Source organism: Pongo abelii, chromosome 18, assembly GCF_028885655.2.
Source record: "Pongo abelii isolate AG06213 chromosome 18, NHGRI_mPonAbe1-v2.0_pri, whole genome shotgun sequence".
Taxonomy (NCBI): Eukaryota; Metazoa; Chordata; class Mammalia; order Primates; family Hominidae; genus Pongo; species Pongo abelii.
In genome coordinates this window covers 77518160-77544381 of record NC_072003.2, presented here as the reverse complement: position 1 = coordinate 77544381, position 26222 = coordinate 77518160, and the positions used below count along the sequence as shown (strand labels likewise).

Genomic DNA, 26222 nt, shown 5'->3' with positions numbered 1-26222 from the left:
AATAATTTCCAGAATCACCATCTAGTTTTAACAATTTATTAGATAAACATCAAACACACTTGTATATGAACAACCAAAACATCTTTACTCTCGTGAAATAGCTTTGCAATGTTACAAGTATATTCACAATGTTTTTCAGGCTCTTGCATTTTCGAAAGAGAAAAAGTTGCTGAGAAAAAAAATTATGTAAATAAAAGTATATAATATAGCATATTCGTTTTTGTCCCCATTTAAAAATTTGAAAATAAGCAGTTTTGTAAAGCCAAAGTGTATTCCTTTCTGGGCCAAATTTCTATTTGACAGCTGAAATATGTGATTAATGGGCTGCCTCAAACCATAATTACAGAGCCAAAACAAAAATTACCCTCCTTAAGATTGTACACGGAGAACACTGGCTATCTGCTTCACATTAAGTAGCTGGTTTAATACGATCTCTCTGATTTAAGAAACATATACTGTACTGAGCCCAAAAGGACATGTTTTCTTCTACGGCAAGAATGTATCATTAATAAACAATTTAATTACAATAAATTATGTAACACTGGGTAAGGCTGGTAACAGGGGGCAAGGGACACTATATTCTTAGAAAAAAACATAGGGTTGCCGGGTGCAGTAGCTCACACCTGTAATCGCAGCACTTTGGGAGGCCGAAACGGGTGGATCATGAGGTCAGGAGTTCAAGACCAGCCTAGCCAAGATGGTGAAACCCCATTTCTACTAAAAACACAAAAATTAGCCAGACATGTTGGCGGGTACCTGGACTCCCAGCTACTCGAGAGGCTGAGGCAGAAGAATTGCTTCAACCCGGGAGGCGAAGGTTGCAGTGAGCCAAGATTGCGCCACTGCACTCCAGCCTGGGCGACAGAGGAAGACTTCATCTCAAAAAAAAAAAACAAAAAAAAAAAACAAAGAAAAAAACATAGGGTCACCAAGGCATTCAAAATGAACCTTAAACAGAGGTATTAATACGTAAATATTACAATTTCCACTTAGGAAAAAAAAATCATATTATTGCTAGGCCAGCACACTCAAAACCAATAATGTCATGAAAACACATGCCTTTGTGTGATTTGGCAGAACAGACTGCTCCCTGAACACAATGGGCCTTTTTATTAAGTGGATCCCTTCGTCCCTGGCATTTTATACAAACAAAACAAAAGAAAGAGAAAAAGAAACAAACACGACACTAGTAACAGTCTTCAGTTTGAACTCCATCACAGAGAAGTAGAAGACCTAAAAGATATGTTAGAGAAGTAAAAGACATTATTTAACCAAAATGAAAGCAAGACGGACCCAGACGAAGACAACTATATTGCAATGCTGCCTCTTTTGTTTAATTATATCAAAGGGCAACAGAGCCCTCTAGTGGAAAAAAATAAAAATATATAAAGATGGTTCTGCTTTTAGATTAAAGAAAATATGTAGAACACCCCCAGGCATGGTGGCTAATGTCTGTAATCCCAGCACTTTGGGAGGCCAAGGTGGGTGGATCACTTGAGTTCAGGAGTTCAAGACCAGCTTGGCCAACATGGTGAATCCCTGTCTCTACTAAAAATACAAAAATTACCCAGGCATGGTGGCTCACGCCTGTAATCCCAGCTATTCAGGAGGCTGAGGCAGGAGAATCACTTGAACCCGGCAGGCAGAGGTTGCAGTGAGCTGAGATCATGCCACTGCACTACAGCCTGGGTGACAGAGCAAGGCACCGCCTCAAAAAAAAAAAAAAAGAAAAAATATGTAAAATAACATCTTCCATTACAATTCTTACTGTGCCACTCTATGATGTAAAAGCAAAAGATCAAATTATTTTAATTGGGTTTTAAGTAAAACAATTTCCAAGTTTTCAAGCTTTACGTAACACTACAAAACCTCAAGTAGAACAAAAATCTATTATTAATTTTTTTAATTATGGGTTTGACCCACTTTGTCATTTAACAATAAGTTTGTATGACTCTCATTTGTTATGCTGACACCATAAAAAAGTAATTAAAATCTAAACCTACATGCAAGCGTGAAATTCAACTGATGACCTCATGTGACAAAAAAGTTTCAGTTGAGATCTAATCAGGTTCACACCGACAGTAGCCCCCCTTATCCTCGGGAGATGCGTTCCAAGACCCACAGTGATGCCTGAAAACTGGATAGTACCAAACCCTACATATTCTATGCTTTCACCTATACATACATACCTAGGATAAATTTTAATTTATAAATTAGGCACAGTAAGAGATCAACAATAATAATAAAATAGAACTATAACAATGTACTGTATGAAAGTTATGTAAATGTGGTCTCTCACACGCTCTCTCTCTCAAAAATAGTATTTTCAGATGCCTGTTGACCTCAGGTAACTGAAACCTCAAAAAGTGAAACACCGGCCAGGCACAGTGGTTCACACCTGTAATCCCAGCATTTGGGGAGGCTGAGGCAGGCAGATTGCCTAAGGTCAGGAGTTCGAGACCTGTATGGACAACATGGCGAAACCCTGTCTCTACTAAAAACATAAAATTAGCTGGGCATGGTGGTGTGCACCTGTAATCTCAGCTACTCAGGAGGCTGAGACATGAGAATCACTAGGCCCTGGGAGGCAAAGGTTGCAGTTAGCTGAGATCATGCCACTGTACTCCAGCCTAGGTGACAGAGTAAGACTCTGTCTCAAAAAAAAAAAAAAAAGTGAACCACCACAGATAAGGGGGGACTACTGTATACATGATTACAAATCTATTTTAAAAATATATATAACATACACACACCCCTACTATAAGTATTTTACATGAGATTACCAAATTATGATGACACTCATTAGAATGTTTTAAATTGGTCTCTTCCTTTAGATATTTACTTCTCAAATACTTTGATCACGTGATTTCCATGTACACTCAATGTCCAATAATATTTCAATGTAAAATGGTTAAGTCATAAGGTACTAATTCTCAATTTTTATATAATGTCATTTAAGGACTTTGTCTAATATTGTCAAGAATCTCCATAGTTTCTTAGAACAAAGTAACTTCAAAATAATTTTACTTACAATACAATACTATTATCTTATTAGCGTAAGATAATAGTAGGCACAAATGTTTTTAATTAAAATGGAGTTCCAATGCCCAAAAGGTTATTTCGATTATTTCAGAATATTTTCCTTTTCTTAATGAGCACCAGGTTCTTAAAAAGATAAATGCCAAGATCCCACTAGTTTAAGTCTTGTCAACAATCAGAAAGGAAACTAATCAGGCATTTCAAGATCCCAAGTGCAATGATTTCATATGAGTGTGTTTTACCCAAGAAAATGACTAAATGTAACTTAGCTATGGCCTCAGATTTATGGGACCTTTTGGAATAACTGGAAAAAACAAACCATCAATGGCATGCTTTAGGCTCAAAGGCAAAATTTAGTAACATTTAGGTATGGAAAAGAAAACAAAGAAGCAAAGGTGTAAAGGAAGCTGGTATAGTCCATAATTAGGAAGTGTGGATTTAAAATCTTAGGAATGAATACCCTTCTCTACATGAAGAAAAAGTAATTTTCTTGTATTCACATGGAACTGGTAGAATTTGCACCAGATATGAATTCATCGTAGTGACGATTTGTAGGATCAAAGAGTATGGCAACTACAGTTCACACTGTAATTTCAACACAAGATTTAGAAACAAGACCCTAAGTTTTAAAAAGTAGGCCTCTAAGCTAAGACAATCAATTTCAACATCACACTATAATTACATTTTGGGATCCCCTGCATGAAATTTTTATACCTTCATTTTGTTTCAAGGAAAACAAATTGAGGAGGGACCAATACCTTGAGCACGTACTTTTTAAACCTCAAAATATATACATTTTGATATGTAAGTATGCATATATATAGGTCCATGCAATACACCTTAGAGAGGTGATTTTGTGACATAAATACCAATAGAAAATGCAAGTGTCAGTCCCAAAATATATTTCACTGGTATTTACCAATGTGGCCAGCTTGTATTTGTTTGCAGGAAAAAAAGTTTTATTTCTGTTAATGGCTCCTTTGGCTCAAAAACTGAAACCAAGCTAGGCTATTTTAACTTTCAAGTTACAACATATGATGCAGCCCAGCGTTCTAAAGGTTCGCAAGGTGAAAGAAACTTCATCTGGACCAAACTCTGAAAAAAATTTTAAAAATCAAGTTTTAGCCACTGCTGGTTTAGGAATGAAAGTTAAGAAGTTTTATCATCATTACCACAGAAGCGTAGACTGAAAATATCTAATTTGTTCATACTTGCTAACAGCATCTGGGCACAGTGGCTCACACCAGTAATCTCAGTACTTTGGGAGGCTGAGGTGGGAGGATCACTTGAACCCAGGAGTTCGAGACCAATACCTGGGCAACATAGTGAGACCCCATCTCAAACAGTAAAAAAAAAAAAAAAAAAAAAAATTTGATGGATGTCTGACAAACCCTGGATATCGCTCCTTAAATATGATAATAAATCTGTCTGCTTACAGAAAATAATTTGCATGCGCTCCAACAAACATCTAGCTAATTAAGACAATGAACAGAGTAGGTGGTCCCACATTTAGGCATCCAACTAATCCCTCATTAGAAGGATCCTGCCTTTGATGAGCAACATGTCAGCCTGCAGGTAGCAGGGGGCAGCATTTTACACTAAAGTATTTATATGCATAGCCAAATTAGCTGACTGATAGGCTGTGTCTAAAAACGAAGCAGGGACCTTCCTCAATGGGAAATTCCCTCGCCCAAAATTCCCTTTCCTAACACTTCCCAACATTTGCATGTAATGTTCACCGTGCTGAAGGCATTTCCGTTGTTTTTACCAAATCAGAGCCATCAAGCTGCTAACTCCAAACAGCCGTAAAACACCTGGCCCTTCCTGCGCAGTCTATGTTGAACACAAACAGAAATGAACTCCTCCCTTGTCTCTACTGGTTAGCATTCAGGACTGCGGGGTTCCGGGCCTCTTGATCTGCTAGCGGAAGCTTTGGGTGAAGAGATGGCTTCCCCCTGGATACTGAGATGCTGATCTCCACAGAGAGAGGTCCACAAGCTACAGCTTTCAATCTACAAAGTTCTTCAGGTTCAGAAAGCTGGTTAAACAAAGGTCAAGGAAAGAAGAGTGTTAGTTTCTGAGGAGGCAACATTCTAATCCTTGCAGCTGCCTAAAAAAAAGGGGGAGTTTGAGGCAACATCCCCAACAGTTACATACAATGTGCTGCCACAATCTTCCTGCGGCCTGGGGCATTCCATTTGCCTAAATTTCATCTAAGCTGTGGCTAATTTAGAGAATGTTAGGGTGATATCACTTTGAATGAACTGGAGTATCTAATACAGGAGACGGCACTTTTTTTCTGGGAAAGGCCAAAGAGTAAATATTTACAGTTTTGCGAGCTAGATGATCTCTGCCATAATTGGGTGACTCTTCTGGTAACATGCAAACAGCCATATTATTTTGGAATAACTGAATATACACAAACAGTAGTTCAACATTATAGGAACGGGAATAAATGGGCATGGCTGTGTTCCAAAAAAAATTCTACTTACAAAATCAGGCAGTGGGTCAGAGTTAGCCCAGAAATCGTACTTTGTGTACTCCCAATCTAGACAGCTGAATCCAGTCAGCAGCGGTAATACCTGCCTATAAACCTTCATTACAAAACCAAGGACTTCATGAACCCACAATGCTTTATTCTGATATTTCCTCCAAATCCTTTTATCTGTCAGAATCCCTGATTTTTTTAGATGAATTAAGAATCTCTCCAATTGCCTTAGTAATATCAGTATCAAAAACTCAAAATGCAGCTCCGTATCACTTACAGCTGCAGAGAGGAAAATGATGACAAGACAGAGTTTGCTTAGTGGCCACTTCAAAGGGGGCATGGCTCTAGTGCAACCCTAAAATCTGTCAAGGGAGGGATGTCCCCTTCTTTATCAGTGAGATCCTCACCAATGGCAATTCCAACAAAGCTGTGGCATGTAGGGCATTTAAAAAAAAAAAAAAAAAGAACCACTGGAAATACTAGATTTGTAAATCGGCTTTTGTAAAGCAAATTAGATATCTATGTTTTTATTGTGGAGTCACCACTTTCAAAACAAATCCTGTTATGTTTTGTTTCAGCCCACTCTGCCTTAGAGAAAACGGACATTCACAAGGTTAAAGGTTTCACTGTTTATCCAAAGAAAACAGGCTCCCTTGAGTGGCCAAAGGAAAGGGAACAACAACACCATGAAAGCTTAGATAGAAGATGACTCTTGAACGCCCCAGAAGTCTTGGAAGTAAAGATGCCCAATTCACTCACTCGGCATTCAGCTATTTCATTTTAAATGAGCGGAACTAAAGTAGTGATAGCAATTTATAAATTGGCATGTTTCATAGCTTAGTAGAAGGACTTTATCTAGAAGCCACAGCCTACTTGGGCGAGGACACTTTCTAAGGCAGCCACGCAGGATATAAAAGCTAACTTAGCAAAGCCATGTGCCTATCTGCAGCCTCTTCCTTTCTTCAGACCTGATACCACTGCTGCAGAGTGAAAGTGATTTGTGAGTTTTTGATTGCCTGGAACTTGCAGTACGATATTATTTCAAAAATTCAGAATAAAAATCTTCACCACTCACCTAGACATATGCTTCCCAAGAGTGGAGGGGAATGGGGTGAGATGACAGTGTTAAAGGCCACTCCTGCGGAAGGTGACAGCTGGGGAAAGAGCTGTGGGCACCTGAATAGGAAAGGCTGGTCTCCCTAAGACCTTGTGCGACATCTGCGCCATTCTGAGCGTTACAATTTGCCACAACCTCCAACTGGACCGCAGACACCTCCTGCAGTGTCCGCAAAATGAATCATAGGTATCAGGAAGGAAGAGTCTTGGGGGGAAGTGGGAGCTGTGAAGAGGCACAGAGAGTTTCTGGCTTTACTCCAATATGTGAGGGCCATTCTCAACAACCACAAATTTATTCTCAATGCTTCAGAATCTCCTCCTCTCCATCAAGACTTATGTGTCTAACTAGGTATCACCCTTTTAATATTCTGAACCAACTCTATCAGTCCTAGATTACAATGTCGTAGGTCTGCTGTTGCAAATCTTTGAAAGAGCATTAGCTCTATTCAAGAGCCTACTATCTAATGTCACATGGACCAGTTGGAACACTTAACACAAAAAATAATCAGTAGTCACATATCTTACTCATTAGAGAAAAACAGTCTAGCTAGAAGATTAAGAGAATAAGATCTTTAAAGTTTCTGGTTAACTTGTTAAATTTTTAAAAAGACATTTTTAAGCCCTTTTTTCTTAATTATTCCACAATTATATGGGTCCACACATTCACCGTAACAGTAGTTAATATGATCAACAAAATGTACTGCTTCTTGGATTGGAGATCCAGCCATTGTTTTAAATATAACACCATCAGTTTTGACTTCAGTGACAATTATATAAAATTTACTCCAATGCAGAAGTTCAGACAAGTGGATTGAACATATTTGGAGCCCAGGATGAGGTATGAGAGTTGATTTGAAATAAATCCCTTTCAATTCTTAAAAAAAAAAAAATTCCCATTTGCTTCTTTACCTTCATAGGCAAGTACAGTAAAAACTTCTCCACTCGGATGGCAGCCTGTTAGATTTCAGACCTTGTACAACACAACAATTGACCCTTGAACAATATATTTTTACCTCCTGTGCCTCCCTTATCATGCTAGAAAATATTTCTGGAGCTTCAAGGAATTGTTCAAAATTAAGAAAGAAGTGCAGATGGTTAATGGGTACAAAAAAGATAGAAAGAAAGAATAAGACCTACTATTTGATAGCACAACAAGTTGACTATAGTTAATAATAACTTAATTATACATTTTGAAATATCTAAAAGGGTATAACTGAATTGTTTATCACTCAAAGGATAAATTCTTGAGGGGATGGATACCCCATTCTCCATGATGTGACTACTTCACATTGCATCCCTGTATCAAAACATTTCATGAACCCCATAATATAGACACCTTTATATACCCACAAAAAATAAAAATAAAAACAAAATTAAGAAAGAGAAACAAACGAATAGAGGAGGCCACCAAGGGGGCAATGTGGGGGCTGGGGGGGCGATGAAAAGGACAGAGAGAACTTGAAAGAAGACAGCCAAGTGCAATGTCTTATTTGTCGACAAATCCGAAGATGCATATCTAAACTCAAAGCACGTGGTTCTCATTGATTCAGATACTGATGTAAATAGATCAAAGCAAAATCAGAATAAAATCCTATGAAGGGTTTTATGGTTTGCTCCCGCCTTGCTCCTAACTCCTTAATGGCCCGTCATATTGAAGCAAGGATACCCTCTCCAGCCATCTACCCATGATGGGCCCTGTGGTAAACGCTGGCAATTAAGAGGGTTAATTTAGAGGTGAAGACAGGAACTCATTCTCCAATTTTATAGAGAAATAAGATCCTGTGCCCGAAAGAAAATGATATGCTCAGTGACCAGTTGAAACCTGTAGTATCCTTTGTTCCAAAGACATAATACCTTGTTGTTCCCCATATTCTATTACCAATCCATTTTGGTTTGAATAACCCAGGTAATTGGAATATGCCCGTACACCATGTAGACCAGGTCAAAAACTCTGAGACGGAGCCTGTTGTCTCTTACCCCTGAATACCAAAATAGCCACGGTCTTCTGCTGAGTGTTCAGCTTTCAGAGACTTCACGGTCAGCTCCTACACAGGCTTCCATGACAACATTAGGATTTAAAAAGAGGTGGTGATGTTAATGAAACGATAGCTGAAAAGGATAAAAGTCATGTTTAAATCAGAGAACCACTATACAAACTTCCATTATAGTTAGATCTAAGTGGATTTCATTATAGCAGTCCCAAAGATAAATAAATAAGTGAAGAGCCTACCTATTCCGGAATTAGCTCCAGTGACCACAACCACTTTGCCAGTGAAATCCCGGCCCTGGAGAATTTCCATGGCAGTGGTGCTGCCGTCGTATCTTTGCCGGGTAGTTGGCTTGGTCGGATTATCATCCACAGTAAACGCCAGTCTTGGGTCCAAGTAGGTAGTTCTTTTATTTATATGGCTGCCCAAAAGAGAAAGCAGTGAACCCACAGCAATGAACACAGGCATTTATAAATATAAGACAATCTTATACTTTAGGCAAACCCCATTTTTCATAGACCAAAACGCTTATTCCTTAAACCTGAAAAGAACTGGGGCCCATTGAATCTATCTTCTGGCCTCCAGAAGGATCACATTTGTGCCAGAAAAGACAGTCATCGAATCCTTTCCTTCAGAACTGCCTATAACATACGCTGTAACATACAATAACTATTGCCGTGTACCCTTAGATCTCAAAAAAGGCTTCTTGAGAAGGCTTTGGGTTTTTATCTAATTCATGTAAATGTAGCCATAAGATCTGTCAGCCACTCTTTTCAGTAGATTTCAATTAAATCTCTTAGCCCTGTGCAAGGGCCTACAGACGTAGAGAAGTAGAAAACTCAAAATGATAAAGTCTGAGTTGTAAATAAGAAACTTGCTGACTAATAAAATTCTAACGATTTTCATTTTAAGACTGCACTCATACCTCCTACGAGCACTCATTTTGATTTGGAATTGATTTAAATCTTGTAGAAATGGTATTAAAATATACTGGAGGCTGGGCACCGTGGCTCATGCCTGTAATCTCAGCAATTTGGGAGGCCAATGCAAGAGGATCACTTGAGCCCAGGAGTTCAAGACCACCCTGGGCAACATAGTTAGACCTCATCTCTACAAACACTAAACAGAATTTCGACTGTGATAGCACATGCCTGTAGTCGCAGCTACTCGGGAGGCTGAGGTGGGAGGATGATCACGTGAGCCTAAGAGATCACAGCTGCCGTGAGCCATGATTGTGCCACTGCACTCTAGCCTGGGTGACAGACCAAGACCCTGGCTAACCATTAAAAAAAAAAAAAAAAAAGGCACATATGGATGAAAAGAGTACTCCTTGTAATAGAATTTACTTTTTATATCTTAAATGTATTCTTGGGATATGAGATAAAGACCTCAGGATATCTTAAAAACTGTTAAGAAGCCTCTAAATATAAATGAGATTTCATATTTTAAAAGTATGTGTGTGTAAAATTACATAGTTTAAAATATACACTCATCTCCCTCTAAGTACTAAGACTCAAGAGTAATAATCCAACCTTTATTCTAATTATTACCATCCTCATTCTATTTATAACATCCTTAATTTCTGACCCCAATATTATACACACACAACAGAGCAGTGCTATGCTAGACTGGCTCAAACTGGCTTACAAGAGCCAAAAGTGACTATCTCTTCCCAGTTCCTCATTTCACCTTGGCAGCATTAAATCAGCTATGGCCAACGTATTTATACTGTGGAAACAAACAGTGGCTTTTTTTCCCCTGAAGACCTGGTGCTAAACATTTACCAGCACACCACTGCAATAGGCTCAGAAAAGTGAGAACTAGCCAGGGCAGCCAACTTCCAGGCTTCCCCAAAGCCCTTGCTTACTCCTCTAGATTAGACCAGGAGCTGGCCAAATCTGGCCCACTGCCTGGTTTTGTAAATAAAGTTTTATTGGAACACGACAATGCCCATCACTTTTATACTGTGTATAGCTGCTTTAGCACGACAAAGGCAGAGTTGAATCATTGCAACAGAAACCATATGGCCCGCAAATCCTAAAACATATTATCTAGCCCTTTACAGACAAAGTAGACAGCCCCTGCTCTAGACGGGTGGCTCTCAAGCTAGGGAGCATCAGGATCCCCTGGAGGACTTATTAGAGTGCAGATTGCCAGCCCCACCCCAGTGCTGATTCAGTAGGTCTGGGGTGGGGGCCTGGGAATGTACATTTTTATTGAATTCCCAGGTGATAATAATGCTGCTGGTCCAGGGGACATGCCTGATACCTGCTGCTCTTGGTTGATTAATATCCATTTCAGGGAGTAACTTTCCAAGCGTGAATGCAAAGGCAAAGACTGCACAGGAGAAAACTGATTTGACTACATAAAAAATTTAAGAAATTCAGTCAGGTGTGGTGGCTCATGCCTGTAATACGAATGCTTTGGGAAGTCAAGGCGGGAGGATCGCTGAAGGCCAGAAGTTCAAGACCAGCCTGGGCAACATATTGAACCTTAGTCTCTACAAAAAAAAGTCTTTAAAAATTAGCTGGGCACAGCGGCATGATCCTGTAGTCCCAGCTCCTAAGGAGGCTGAGGCAGGAGGATCATTTGAGTCCAGGAGGTTGAGGCTGCAGTGAGCTGTGACTGTGTCACTGCACCTCAGCCCTGGATAACACAGCAAGACCCAGTTTAAAAAAGAAAAAAAGAAAACTTGAAAAAAAAAAAAAAACATTTCCAACATACAACCAATGCGTTGATATCCTTAATTAGTTGAGGAAAAAAAACGTTCACAAGTTAGGGGAAAAGCCTTTTAACAAATAACAGGCACTCCCACCTATCCAACTGCTGGACAGCCCTGTCTTCCTGGGGCTGCCTGTGGTGGCCTGAGAGACTTCTCTCAAGCAAGCTTTGGCCTATTCGCTCTCAATATTGGTTTTGCACCAAAAGTTCACTAGGTTTGCTCAAAAAACACATATGTCATTTCAACTTGTTACTGTAACTACATTATTTAGCAAGCTATTAATTATTACACAAACTGATAACATGGGAGGTGAAAATAGTGTCAATGGTATCTATGAAAATGTGGTTGAATGCTTTGGAGAGCCTCAAAGACAAGTAGCTAAAAAAAAAGTTTTGGTTCAATCAACTACAGTGAAAATGCTAGAAAAATACCATAAAACTCCCAAATGACGTAGCAATCAGATTCTTTGAAAATACTGTGTTTGCTCAACCTTAAAGTTGTAGGGTCCAGCCCTACTGGGCTTAGTGGGTGTTCTCCCCGTGTGTGGAGATGAGGGATTGTAATAAATAAAGACACAAGACAAAGAGATAAGGAGAAAACAGCTGGGCCCGGGGAACCACTACCACCAAGACGTGGAGACCGGTAGTGGCCCCGAACGGCTGGGCGCGCTGATATTTATCGCATACAAGACAAGGGGGCAGGGTAAGGAGGGTGAATCTTCTAAGTGATTGACAAGGTGAAGCAAGTCACGTGATTACAGGATAGAGGGCCCTTCCCTTTTAGGTAGCCGAAGCAGAGAGAGAAGGCAGCATATGTCAGCATTTTCTTTTCCGCACTTAAAAGAAAGATCAAAGACTTTAAGACTTTCACTATTTCTTCTACCGCTATCTACTACGAACTTCAAATGGGAACCAGGAGTACGGGAGGAGCATGAAAGTGGACAAGGTGTGTGACCACTGAAACACAGCAACACAGGGAGGGGTTTAGGCCTCCGGATGACTGCGGGCAGGCCTGGATAACATCCAGCCTTCCACAAGAAGCTGGTGGAGCAGAGTGTTCCCTGACTCCTCCAAGGAAAGGAGACTCCCTTTCGCGGTCGGCTAAGTAACGGGTACCTTCCCAGACACTGGTGTTACCACTTGACCAAGGAGACCTCAAGCGGCCCTTACGCAGGCGTGACAGAAGGCTACCTCTTGCCTTCTAGGTTACTTCTCACAACGTCCCTTTAGCACCTGAGCCTATACCTGCCAGTTATTCCTAGGTTATATTAGCAATGCAACAAAGAGTAATATTAAAAGCTAATGATTAATAGTGTTTATAGTAATGATTGATAATTGTCCATGATCATCTCTATATCTAATCTGTATTATGACTATTCTTATTCTAACTATTTTCTGTATTATACTGAAACAGTTTGTGCCTTCAGTCTCTTGCCTCGGCACCTAGGTACTCTTTCGCCCACATAAAGTGAAAGGAGAAATTGTAGATGTCATGTTACAGGCGTGCTTGGGGAAGAAAGATCACACTGGATCCATGCAGCACACTCACACTCAAAGAGCAGGGCTGGCCCGACCCCTAAATGTTGGTGTACTTGAATCAAACACTAAAACGTTTATGTTACATTCATAACTTAAAAAAAAAAAAATTCCTGCTTAAATCAACTTCTATTAACCAACCAATCCTAACCTTGTCAAAGACTATTCAAGCTTCTAATTTAAATGTTGATAGTTATGAAATATTAATTCTCCTCTTAACTACAGTGGTCAAGAGTAGTTCCTGGAGCAGGTGCTGGGCTCAAAGCCTGGGTGTGCTACTTCTTTGCTGTGGGATCCTTAACAAGTCACTTAACCCCTCAAGTCTGTGTCACTGGCAGTAAGCTAGGGATAACAACAATACTACCTCTCAGGGCATGGTGGGGATCGAATGACCTAATGCTACAGATACAAGATGATTAGAATCAGGCCTGGCTCATGCTGTATGTTGGGACAGGTGGTTACTATTGCTGCGTGATAATGGAATTTATCCTAAAGACAGAATCAGAGAGGTGAAAAAGTCTTACAGATAAGGATGCTCAATACATTATTTATAATTACAGGTTCTCTATAATAGGAATTTAGCATTAATGTCCAATAGGCAATTTGATAAATTATAGTATATCTGTACAAAATAATAAGTCTAGAGCTGCTAAATAGCATCTTTTTGAAAAATAGATATGGATACAAGAAAATGCTCATAATATATTACGTGGAAAAAGCACATTACTAAACAGTCCACACAGTGCATTCCCTGTTTTTTTTTGTTTTTTTTTGTTTTTATAGGAGTCTCGTTCTGTCGCCCAGGCTGGAGTGCAGTGGCGCGATCTCAGCTCACTGCAACCTCTGCCTCCTGGGTTCAAGTGATTCTCCCGCATTAGCCTCCCGAGTAGCTGGGGGACCACAGGCACATGCCACCACACCCAGCTAATTTTTGTATTTTTAGTAGAGACGGAGTTTCACCATGTTGGCCAGAACGGTCTTGATCTCTTGACCTCATGATCCACCCGCTTCAGCCTCCCAAAGTGCTGGGATTACAGGCATGAGCCACCATGCCTGGCCTCCCTACTCTTTTTTTTTTAAGGATGCATGTGCATGGAAAATAAAAGAATAAATCCAGAGATGTTAAAAGTAGTTACTTCTGCTAAGATTACAGATACATACTATTATACTTTGTATTTTTCTACAGTTACTGTGTATTACTTTTATAATTAAAAATTCCTATTAAAAAGCAAAACAGCTGAGAATGGTTTCTTTGTAGACACTTACTCAACAAAAAACACTTGTCCGTTCTCATCAGTTTCTTGTTCCCATCCGTATGGCAAATCTGAAACACAACAAAGACAGGTCTACAGGTGCCAGGGGGAAGTAAAGACTGTCCCCGGGTCAGGAAGGGGAGGAGCCCTCCCGGACCCACCCCAAGCCTGTCCCTCCCACCCAACAGCTGTCACATCAACTGGCTTTCGTCACATGTTCCAATTGCGGCAGCTGCAGAAGGCCCCTATCCCACCTGGGCTCCACAGTTTTGCCTCTTGTTTTGAAGAAAACCTATTTTATTCCTGATCACTCTATAAACCATACTGGTTGTGCCAATCCATGGGAATTTTCCCTTGAATGAGCTCACAGAACATACCTATATGCAGGGCAGGCACCCAGCGTCATTCATACACTGATTTGTGATGCCTCATACAATATTAGAGGGCATGGCCTTTTTTTTTTCATGGGCACACGTTGACTCTTCAACTAGACCCTAAACCTCTTAAGGGCAGGAATCTTATTTTTTTTTGAGATGGGGTCTCACTATGTTGTCCAGGCTCATCTCGAATTCCCGGGCACAAGTGATCCTCCCACCTCTGCCTCCCAAAGTGCTGGGATCACAGGCACAAGGCACCACGCCTGGCCCCTTCTTATACTTCTATTCCGTGGATCACACACTAGCTGAGAATCACCTAGAAGTCATGGTAATCTTTACGAAATTCCCAAATACTTATATATTTAATTCCATAGTACAGCCAAGAACAATTTTATAAACACTGCAACTATAGGAAAACATCATAAACTGCGAATCAAAGGCCTCTATTATTTTGATTGTGTTTTTTGTTGTTGTTGTTGTTGCTATTTTTCAGACAGCATCTCACCCTGTCACTGAGGCTGGAGTGCAGTGGTGTGATCTTGGCTCACTGCAACATCCACCTCCTGGGTTTGAGCGCTTCTCATGCCTCAGCATCCAAAGTAGCTGGAATTACAGGCGCACGCAACCATGACCAGCTAATTTTTGTATTTTTAGAAGAGACGCAGTTTCAACATGTTGGCCAGGCTGGTCTCGAACTCCTGACCTCAGGTGATCCACCCACCTCGGCCTCCCAAAGTGCTGGGATTACAGGCATGAGCCACCACATATGGCCATTTTGGTACTTTAAGACCAGTAAGAAATCATCCTCACTCCACCCCATGATCTCATCATCTTCTTCTGCCACATCCCATAAGCTCCTCAGAGTGGGAGTCTGCTTCTCTATCAGAGAGCCCTCCCTAAAACACACAATAACCTGTCACCTCTCTGCCGGTGACATTTCCTCATCTACTTAATGCTTCCATCCAAGATCCTTTGACAACAACATACAAACCTCCTGCCACTCGTTTTCTTTTTCCAGTTTTTGGATGTTCCCACTGAGTCTTCTCCTCGGTGTGACTGTTAAAAAAAAAAAAAAGAAAAGAAAAATCCACAGTAGTAAGTAAAAATTAACTCTTCTAAAAAGTAATCAATTGTATTAAATTTTTTCTCTCCCAGCCAGCCAGATACAAGGAGGAAGTGGGGGAAGAAGGAGAAAGAGGACTGTGACCCCAGCTATGGGGTCAACTTTAGGAGGTTTACTGAATCACTCAAAATATCTAGAGGCAGTTGGGTGCGGTGGCTCACATCTGTAATCCCAGCACTTTGGGAGCCCTAGGGGAGCAGATCACGAGGTCAGGAGATCGAGATCATCCTGGCCAACATGGTGAAACCCCGTCTCTAACAAAAATTAGCTGGGCACAGTGGCACGTGCCTGTAGTCCCAGCTACTCGGGAGGCTGAGGAAGGAGAATCGCTTGAACCAGGGAGGCAGAGGTTGCAGTGAGCTGAGATCACGCCGCTGCACTCCAGCCTGGCGACAGAGCGAGACTCCATCTCAAAAAAAAAATAAATAAATAAATAAATCTAGAGGCATTTTGCTCTGTATTTGTTTTAGTTTTATTCCAGGATGTAGGGACAAAATTCATAATATCTAATTTACGTAATCTCTTAAAATGTTTACTTATTTATTTGTATTTCTTTTTAAAGAATCAGGGTCTCACTAAGTTGCCTAGGCTGGACTGGAACTCCTGGACTCAAGTGACCCTCCTATTTCAGCCTCTTGAGTGGCTGGGACTGGAAGCCCCTGCCACCTTGCCCAGCCAAAATGTTTATTCTTTCCACAGATGTAACTTCAAAGTGTTTCGTTAAGCACTGGTTCCTAACTGGTCCCAAGAGGTAAAGAGATGCAGTAAGACCTCCCCATAGGGCACCTAGCCGTGCGCTGTGCACCTTTGGTCAAGTGACCCCACTCCTTAATCTCCATCCATCTGCAAAATGGAAATAATCCTAGCACTCATCTCAGGGGCTGCTATAAGAATATTGTACATCCAGGGTTTCGCATAGCACCTGGCATACAAAAAGCTCTGGGAAATGTAAGCTATTATTTTGAACAAATCAGTTACACTAACTAGTCCGATTTTTGCGTCAAACTTAACATTTCATTTCAGACCACCACCCCAAGTTATAATTAAAATTGTAGGCCAATAACTAGAAACACGTGTCACCAGGTAATAAGGTATCCAGGAAAACATACAATTATTTCAACAGGGAAACAGCCAGGTGCTACAAGAGGTATTCGAATGGTAGGCTGGGTTTCCTAAAAGTTCACCTACTCATGCCAACCCAGAAAGTTATATTATTTAATCAGCAACATCTAGATGATAAGATGTGAACATTCTTTCCCTATTAAGTATTTTGCAGAAAATAAATATAGAGAGCATGATTTTTCTAAAAAAAATTCTATAATTTGCAAGCAAGGTCTTTTCATGAACTGCTGGCTTCTGGTCTGTTTGACAAAGTCTTGGCAGCTGGGTCTCTGTCATAGTGCAGGAATGCCTCACTCAGCACGCTGAAGACCTGAGTGTCCCATGCTAGCTGAGTCCAGCCAGTCTCCCCAGCGCTACTGCCACCTCACAGAGCTGCTGAAAAGGCGAGACACATGACACCTGTGACAGTGCTTGGAGAACGATTAAATCCTTGTACCAGCTACAGTATCAGTAGCAACGACAAACTCCTACTTTGTACATCAACCACCATCCAATATCACTTGCAAAAAAAGTAGCTCTATGGCAGGGCGCAGTGGTGGATCACTCCTGTAATCCCAGCACTTCGGGAGGGCAAGGCAGGCAGATCACCTGAGGTCAGGAGTTCACGACCAGCCTGACCAACATGGAGAAACTCTGTCTCTACTAAAATACAAAATTAGCCGGGCGTGGTGGCACATGCCTGTAATCCCAGCTACTCGGGAGGCTGAGGCAGGGGAATCGCTTGAATCCGGGAGGCAGAGGCTGCAGTGAGCCGAGATCGCGCACTCCAGCCTGGGCAACAATTGCGAAACTCCATCTCAAAAAAAAAAAAAATGCAGCTCTGACTCTCTGGCTCTCTGGTAAGGATAACCCGCTCTCTGCTGGCACAGTGGGAATATTGGTATACCAACTCCTGCTTCTCCTTCAAAATGAATGGCAACAGCAATCAGAGAAACCAAGCATTGGCAATAACATGAAACCTTCCTGCCCCTTGCGGAGCTGTGTCTCATGCTTCTTCAAGAAAGTTAAGAGATGGAGTTGCATTTTCCTTGCCTGCCATTAAAAGTAGTCTTCATCTCATAGGCACACATGAAATGCGCTTGAAGCCTAGCTCCAAAAAACTCTGCCCTCAAGAATCCACGAAGCGGCCGGGCGCAGTGGCTCACGCCTGTAATCTCAGCACTTTGGGAGGCCGAGGCAGGAGGATCACTAGAGCCCAGGAGATCGAGACCAGCCTAGGCAACATGGCAAAACCTCATCTCTACTAAAAATACAAAAATTAGACAGACATGGTGGCACATGCCTGTAATTGCAGCTACTTGAGTGGCTGAGGCATGAAAATTTCCTGAACCTGGGAGGTGGAGGTTGCAGTGAGCCAAAGTCACACCACTGCAGCCCAGCCTGGGTGAAAAAGCAAGACTCAACCTCAAAAAAAAAAAAAAAAAAAAAAAATTCCACAAAATGACCCTTAACAGTGGAAGGTGAGCCTTGTCGGCAGGCAGCTGGCACAGAAAGAGCCTCCCGGCCCTTACTAGGTGAAGCTGGGCCCTAAGACATGTAGCCTCATGCCTGGCCCACAGCAGGTGCACAAATGTAAACATGCAGAATGAATACTTTCCAAAGGAGCTACAAAACTCACTCAGAACGGTTTTTATTTATTCAGAAAGACATTTAAAAAACAAAACAAACTCTGTCAACCTACGTTCTTGACTTTCACAGAACATGCCTGAACCAGGGTTTCTTATCCTCATTGCTGGTGGCACTTGGGGCTGGATCATTCTTTTTTTTTTTTTTGAGACAGTCTCGCTCTGTCGCCCAGGCTGGAGTACAGTGGTGCAATCTCAGCTCACTGCAACCTCTGACTCCCGGGTTCAAGCAATTCTCCTGCCTCAGCCTGAGTAGCTAGGATTACAGGCACCTGCCACCACGCCGGGATAATTTTTGTATTTTTAGTAGAGATGGGGTTTCACCATGTTAGCCAGGCAGGTCTCGAACTCCTGACCTCAACTGATCCACCTGCCTTGGCCTCCCAAAGTGCTGGGATTACAGGCATGAGCCACTGCACCCGGCCTGCATCATTCTTTGTTGTGGGGCTGTCTTGGGCACCACTGGCCTCTGCCCATCAGATGCCAATACCCCAGTCCCATAGCTGTAGCAACAGAAAGCATCTCCAGATGTTGCCAACCATCCCCTGCAGAACACAACCATCCCTGGGGAAGAACCCGGAACCAGCTGAAGCGGAGAGAGTAATTTGGTCGTGAAGATTCTGGAGCCTGACTGTCCAAGTTTTCTGGGTCTCCCATTTGCCAGCCACTGTGCCCTTGAAGAAGTCATTTAATCCCGTGCCTCAGTTTCCTCATCAGTTTAGATGGGGACAATAACAGCACCTACTTCTTGGGGTTATAGAGGACCGAGTGAGTTAACATGGGAAGAACTAAGAACCCTACCTTTCAACAGAAGAATTTTTTAATAAATATAAAAATTAATTAAAAGATGTTCTGTTTAATTATAACCGTAAATGACTTTTTAATGAAAAGAAAATTAGAACACATGTCCCCTAAGTGTTCTCCTATTCTCCTTTAAATAGAAGCCATCTTTGATTTTTTATTCTTTCAATAAGCTTGTCATTTAAAAAGATAATTAATAGTAATCTAAACTTAAACCAAAGGATTCAAAATTAAGTGAACATCATATTACGTGAATACCACATTTCCACGTATGGGGTGTTTTCTGTTATTTTTTTCTAGACAGGGTCTCATTTTGTGGCCCAGGCTAGAGTACAGTGACGCAATCATAGCCCACTGCAGCCTCCAGCTCCTGGGGTGAAGCGACCCCCCCACCTTGGCCTCCCACCATGCCCAGCCTATGGTGTGTGCGTGTGTGTTTGGAGCACAGTGTAAGTTAGCAGGGAGATCTAGAGTTGACGGTGAGGACAGCCAGCCCTGTGGACGCAGGAGCCATTGAGGCCTCTGACTGCCAAAAGGCCTGAGCTTCATAAGGGGGACAGGGAAGGACAAACAAGGACAGCTCTGACACTGAGACCTTGTCCCTCACTCCCCATCTCCCACGAAGGGGCTGCTCTGAGACTGTGAGGGGAGAGGGGTAGAAGAAAGGCCCAGCAGCTCTCTCGGGTTCCCGGTCTCCCCCGACCTCACCCCTGGGAGCCCACCCTCATGGGCTTTGGAGCGGTAGGACGTGTGTGCCTTTGAGGCATACAAGTGAACCACGGGGCAGGTGGGAAAACAGGAGAGGCCGACAGCACCCACACAAGACCGGGTTCCACCAGACCCCGAGGTCTCAGTGGGAGCTACAGCCTCTATCCCTGGCCGTGGCCCTGCTACAGTAGGAGAAACAATATGGAAAAGAAATGACTCAAAGAGCAGCCTCCTAGAAAGAACAACTGTAAAGTTTCCCAAACCCCAAGAGAAAAACAAGTGTCACTTCCAGAGTCAGGAATGAAAAGGGGTTGGAGCCAGTGCAAAAATTAAAACTGAAAAGAAAAGAAGGGCCAGGATGCTCACAGATCAGGAGAGATGAAGCGAATGTCGGGTTAGGATGGATCAGAGGCATCCTAAGCTAACACCCAAAGAACTTCAGCCTTTCAAGCCTGATACCCAGAGAACTGAGGGCCGGCGGGAACGGACACAAGGTCCAGAGAGTGAGCCCCCCAGCTGGGAGCCAGCCAAGCCCTGGCATCTCAGCTGGTGTAAACAATAAATAGCTAATGCATGAGGGGCCGAATACCTAGGTGATGGGTTGACAGGTGCAGCAAGGCACCATGACACAGGTTTACTTATGTAACAAACCTGCACATCCTGCACATGTATCCCAGAATTTTAAATGAAATTAAATTTAAAAAAAAAAAAACAAAAAAAACAGCGGAAGGCCAGCTTGAGATTTAAGACACTAGTCGGGAGGGCTGGAGGAAAGGCGTATGGAAACCATGTATGCACCCAAGTCCCCTGGCCAGGGGCCACTCAGGAAGAAAGCAGATGGGAGAAAGGCCAGGCAGCAGGAAGGCAGGCACAGGGGGCACGCAGGGCGAGCAGGAGCAAGGGAGACCCAGGGCCCTAGCGCCAGGCTCCAGGGCAAGCCTGCAGGGAAGCAGAAGCACCTCTGGGGCTGAGTGGCAAAGGAGGAGATGCACCACAGAGCCAGAGGCAGAGGTGGGCTTAGGAAGCCAGAATCGGGTCATATGCATCTTTGTACTCTGGGGCCCAGTGCACCACCCACCCACCTATAGAAGCCCGCGGCTGACCTTCCCGAGATGATTCATTTACTCATCCCACAGGGGCTCATCTTACGGCTGCTGGGTGCCAAGCACTGGGGACACTCAGATGAACAAGCTGCCCCATCACATCTGCAACCTAGGCAAGGGAGACAGGGCCAACAAGGAGGAGTACACAGCCAAGGCTAAGCACGAAGAAGCAGAGAAACAAGGTGACCAGTACAAGGTCGAGGGGACACAGGAAGGTCTCTTGGGCAGTGACATGTAAGCTCAGCTCTGAAGGATGAGAAGGAGCCTTTCCCTGACAGACGTACAGGTGAGAGGAACAGCAAGTGCCTGCTCAGGAGCTTGCCTCCACTCCTGCAAAGGCTACTGGAGCTCTGCTGCTGGAAATGTCCCTTTAATTCTCCAGAGCCAGAAATTCTTCCGGAAGTCACAAGCTGAATGAATGCCACTCTCTGGCTCTGCCAAAAGAGCCCAAGCTTCTCAGCAAGGCACAGAACTCCTTGAACTGGGTCCTCCCTTCCCTGCCTTAACCTTCACATTCCTGGACCCTCACAAAGATCACAGGCCCCTGGACAGGTCATGCAGGGGGTCTCTCCTCTCACTGTTCCCTCTACCTAGACTGCCCTCCTGCCCCACCCACCTCTACTTGCACTCGAAACACCGCTCTGGGCTTGGCACAGTGCCTCAGGCCTGTGATTCCAGTGCTTCAGGAGGGAGGCTGGCTTGAGTTCAGGAGTTCAAACCAGCCTGGGCAACATGGTGAGACCCCATTTCTACAAAACATATAATAATTAGCTGGGTGTGGAGGCACACACCTGTGGTCCCGGGTACTCAACAGGCTGAGGCGGAAGGATCGCTTGAGCCCAGGAAGTGAAGGTTACTGTGAGCGTGCCACCATATTCCCTCACGATCCCCCCAACTACCTACACACACCTCATGCCAGACACGCTGCTTCCTGGTATACACACTGCGTGGTGACGCTCCTACACATGTCACTGTGCCCTAATAAGATTGGGTCCTAAGGGTGACAACTGGCTCTTATTTGCCTCGGTATAACCAGTGCCAGCCAAAGGTCTGGCACATAATACCTGTGCGTGTCTTGAATGAACTCATCAGAACTTTGTTTTTCCTCTACCTTGCCACCAACGGCAGCAGTGGTTCACATCCTTGCATAGATTAGAATCACCTGGGAGGTAAGATTTTTAAAACCTACCAAGGGAGAGGAGAGGGGCCAAACCAATTAAATCAGAAATTCTGGGCTGGCGCAGTGGCTCCTGTCTGTAATCCCAGCACTTTGGGAGGCCGAGGTGGGCGGATCACTTGAGGCCAGGAGTTGGGGACCAGCCTGGCCAACAGGGCGAAATTACCCAGGCCTGGTGGCCGGCGCCTGTAATCCCAGGTATTCGGGAGGCTGAGACACGAGAATCGCTTGAACTCGGCATGCAGAGGTTGCAGTGAGCCAAGATCGCACCACTGCACTCCAGTCTGGGCGACGGAGCGAGACTCTGTCTTTAAAAAAAAAAAAAAAAAAAAAAAAAAAAGGCCGGGCGCAGTGGCTTACACCTCTAATCCCAGCACTTTGAGAGGCCGAGCCGGGCGGATCACGAGGTCAGGTCAGGAGATCGAGCCCATCCTGGCTAACATGGTGAAACCCCGTCTCTATTAAAAATACAAAATAGCCAGGCATGGTGGTGGGCGCCTGTAGTCCCAGCTACTCGGGAGGCTGAGGCAGGAGAATGGCGTGAACCCGGGAGGGGGAGGTTGCAGTCAGTCGAGATCGCACCGCTGCACTCCAGCCTGGGCAACAGAGCAAGACTCCGTCTCAAAGGAAAAAAAAGAAAAAGAAAAACCCTCTGGAAGTGGGGCCCAGAAAAAGGCTCTCACAAAAAAAGTTTCCCAGGTGCTGAAAATCAGATTTACATCCATGTTTCTCAAAACCAGGTGATATTCCACCTCACCTGGAAAGCTTAAAAAAACAGACTCCCAAAGTTGAGAGTCGGCTGCAGTAGGTTCTCTATGGAGACCCAAAACGTGTATTTAGGACATTCCCTAGGTGATTCTAAGGTGCTGATATAAGACGCACTATCCATATCTTAAGAGCAATCAGGAAAGACAGTTAAGGAACAGAGAGTACCTACCAGACACGGTGCTGTGTGCTTTACGCACAGTGCCTGAACTGACCCTCATATCAACCCATTTTACGGGTGAGAAAACTGAGATTAAACGTTATTTCAATGGCCCAAGGTCACACAGTTAAAGATGAAGGCTCTGCTGGGGTTTCCAAAACTTTCTCAGGAAATGATAGCGAAGCTATCTAGGACTTCTGCTAAAAAATACTCCTGGCTAGGCGCAGTGGCTCACGCCTGTAATCTCAACAATTCCGGAGGCTGAGGCAGGTGGACTGCTTGAGCCCAGCAGTTCGAGACCAGCCTGGTCAACATGGTGCGACCCTAGTCTCTACAAATATTTAAAAAATTAGTCGGGCATGGTAGTGCACGCCTGTAGTTCCAGCCACTCAGGAGGCTGAGATGAGAGGATTGCCCGAACCCAGTAGATAGAGGCTGCAGTGGGCTATGATAGCACCACTGCACTCCAGCCTGGGTGACTGAGCAATACCGGTCTGGAGAAAACAAAACAAAACAAAACTCCTAGCCCTGCAACCCAGAGCCTGCAGGAGGGAGCTGAGCATGTGCACTTTTTAAAACGTCTTTATTTTTTGGCGGGGATGAAGCCGCTTTGCCCTCGCCTCGCCGCGCAGTGCTGCATCCTGAACAGCAGAGGGCGCGCCGGAAAGCCGCCAGGTGACCCCCGCTGGACCCAGGGCCCACCAAGGGGGCCGGCTCCTCCTGGGAACCCTGGACCCTTTTCCCTGAAGCTCCTTAACAGTCACTTCCAGTTTGCACCGCACTCTCTGCGCTGGAGTGCGGGCCCTCCCCGCGCAGGTGGCGTCCGAGGGCAGTGCAGGGTCCCAGGTGCGTCCGCGGCCCCACTGCGGCCCCCTTACTTGGCGTAGTAAACCCAGCCGTCCTTGGTGGTTCTCTCCTCCCAGCCCGGAGGCAGCTCGTCCTCACTGTCCGTGTCATCCAGGCCCGCGTAGCGCAGCGCTGCCATGCTGACTATGGAGGCACCTGACCCCCGATCGCCCGCTGCCGGGTCCCCTCGCCCAGGAACTCACTCCCGCGCCAAACGAGACCCGCGCGCGTCGGAGCCCGACCGCTCACGCTTGCGCACTGCGCCCTCCACGGGCCGCTCCGCCGACCACGAAGCTGAAATCCAGTCTCCGCAATATCGCGACTGCCGGCGTCAAAGGGGCAGGGCCTGGAGAGGAAGACGGTGAAAGGGCCTAAGAGATCGCGCTGCCGCCGGGCTAGACATCAAAGCCGGAGAGCGCTCCAAGGCGCTGGAGGGGGAGCTGAGCCTTCTCAGGCTCCCCGCCGCAGGGAAGGGGCGTGCGCATCCAGTTTCCGACCAGGACTCCGCCCGTTGCTGGGCGACCCGTAATCACTTCCGCGTTGTTCTGGCCAATCCTGCAGGAGCCCGGCAATTGGATATGGGAAATGTAGTTCAGGCGGCGCCTGACTGAAAAGCGGCGCCCGACACAAAATGGGCGCCCATGCTGTTGTCCTGGGCTTCTGTCTCTCCTTGCCTTGGGTCCTCGTGAAAGTCCATGATCACGAACCTTCCAGGGCTTGCGAGCATTCGTGCTGATTCACAACCTTTGTTTTGCATATGAACACAATGTTAAAATATAACCTGGAGAACTTAAAACTGCTGATTCCTGATTTCCTGGTTTTAGAGAAGTTTCTTCCAGCCAAAACACAGTGCTGTTGATAACAAAGACTGATGTTTACGGAGCACTTAATGTGGGGTCCAGGCCAGAAATGCACAGACATCTCATGTACCTGACACCTTTGTGTAGTGGGCACAACTCAGACAGGGTAGCTAGGCCGGGCTCAGTGGCTCATGCCTGTAATCCAAACACATTAGGAGGCTGAGGCAGGAGGATCACTTGAGGCCAGGAGTTTGAGAACAGCCTGGGCAACATCGCAAGACCCCTGTCTCTACCAAAAATAATTATTTTTTTAGTTTGCCGGGCACAGTGGTGCACATCTGTAGTCCCAGCTACTCAGTGAGGCTGATGGGGGAGGATCGCTTGAGCCCAAGATGTCGAGGCTGCAGTGAGCTATGATCAGGCCATTGCACTCCAGCATGGGCAACAGAGAGAGCTGCTGTCTTTAAAAAACTGCCTCACCTTTAGAGAATTTCCTGTAGTAAGTCTGGAATGGGTCCAGAATCTGGAAAGAAAGAAAGAAAGAGAGAGAGAGAGAAAGAGAGAAAGAAAGAAGTAAAGAAGGAAAGAAAGAAAGGAAAGAGAAAGAAAGAAAGAAAGAGAGAGAAAGAAAAAAGAAAGAAAAGAAAGAAAGAAAGAAAGAAAGAAAGGGAAGGAAAGAAAGAAAGAGAAAATTAAAGAAAGAAAGGGTAGCTAACTACCTGAGGAGGCACAGGAAGAGAGGAGAGCCGGGGGATTCCTTGCGGTTGAGATCACATCACTCCACTACAGTTATTGACTCATCTGTGTAGTCCCGACTAAACTGACAAAGCACACCCGGGACTTCTTTCTATTGCCAGCACTTGGTAAATGCTTCAACCTACAAATTTATTAAATGAACAAATGAATGAATGATGTGATTCCTTAGGTTTGGCTCTCTGTGAATCAATCTAATTAAAAACAAAATCCCGTATTTACAAAGTAGACTCAAGTCCTCTTGGACCACCAAGAGGTATCCTATAAATGTTCTGTATCCAAAACCTCAAACATATCTTCAGCTTGTGCCTAAGGAGTTTTCCAGAACATTCCCTGTTTGGCACTTGCTCCCCAGCCCCATGTTACAGAGAAATCTACTGACCATGATTTCTCAGGCCTAGGTCCCAGAGAATGCAAGCCTGCATCAGAATAATTACATATATTTGATTCTGCTGAGACAGCAAAAAAATAAAATTGAAAATAAGCAATTTTAAAAATATATATGTTAATGGGCAGTGTGTGGCAGCTGCTTTTTGTCTTCATGTTCTCAAATTGATGATTGCTTAGGATTCCTGCTCAATGTACTCTTTAGCGGAGACACTTGCCTTTCTGTGCTTGACCAACCAAAAACAAGCTTAACAAAGCGTTTAACAGGCCTGCTCTCTCATCTTAAAGCTATCATAAGATTTTTTCCAAATCCACCTGTGTTTAAATCTGCTAC

At 44.1% G+C, this 26222-nt stretch overlaps 1 protein-coding gene across 7 annotated transcripts in view; it reads right to left on the bottom strand.

Annotated features, from left to right (window-relative positions):
• WWOX (WW domain containing oxidoreductase) overlaps positions 1-25658 on the bottom strand; it is a 1117686-nt gene extending 1092028 nt beyond the window's left edge. For 6 of the 7 annotated variants that reach the window (XM_054533076.1, XM_054533075.2, XM_054533077.2 and 3 more), the window contains exons 1-4: positions 23981-25658; positions 15510-15574; positions 14155-14212; positions 8874-9052 (exon numbers count right to left, since the gene is read on the bottom strand). In XM_054533076.1, the coding sequence (XP_054389051.1) occupies positions 8874-9052; positions 14155-14212; positions 15510-15574; positions 23981-24087 (409 nt within the window). In that variant the 5' untranslated portion in view covers positions 24088-25658. 7 annotated transcript variants of the gene reach the window in all.
• Positions 25659-26222: the final 564 nt, after the last annotated feature.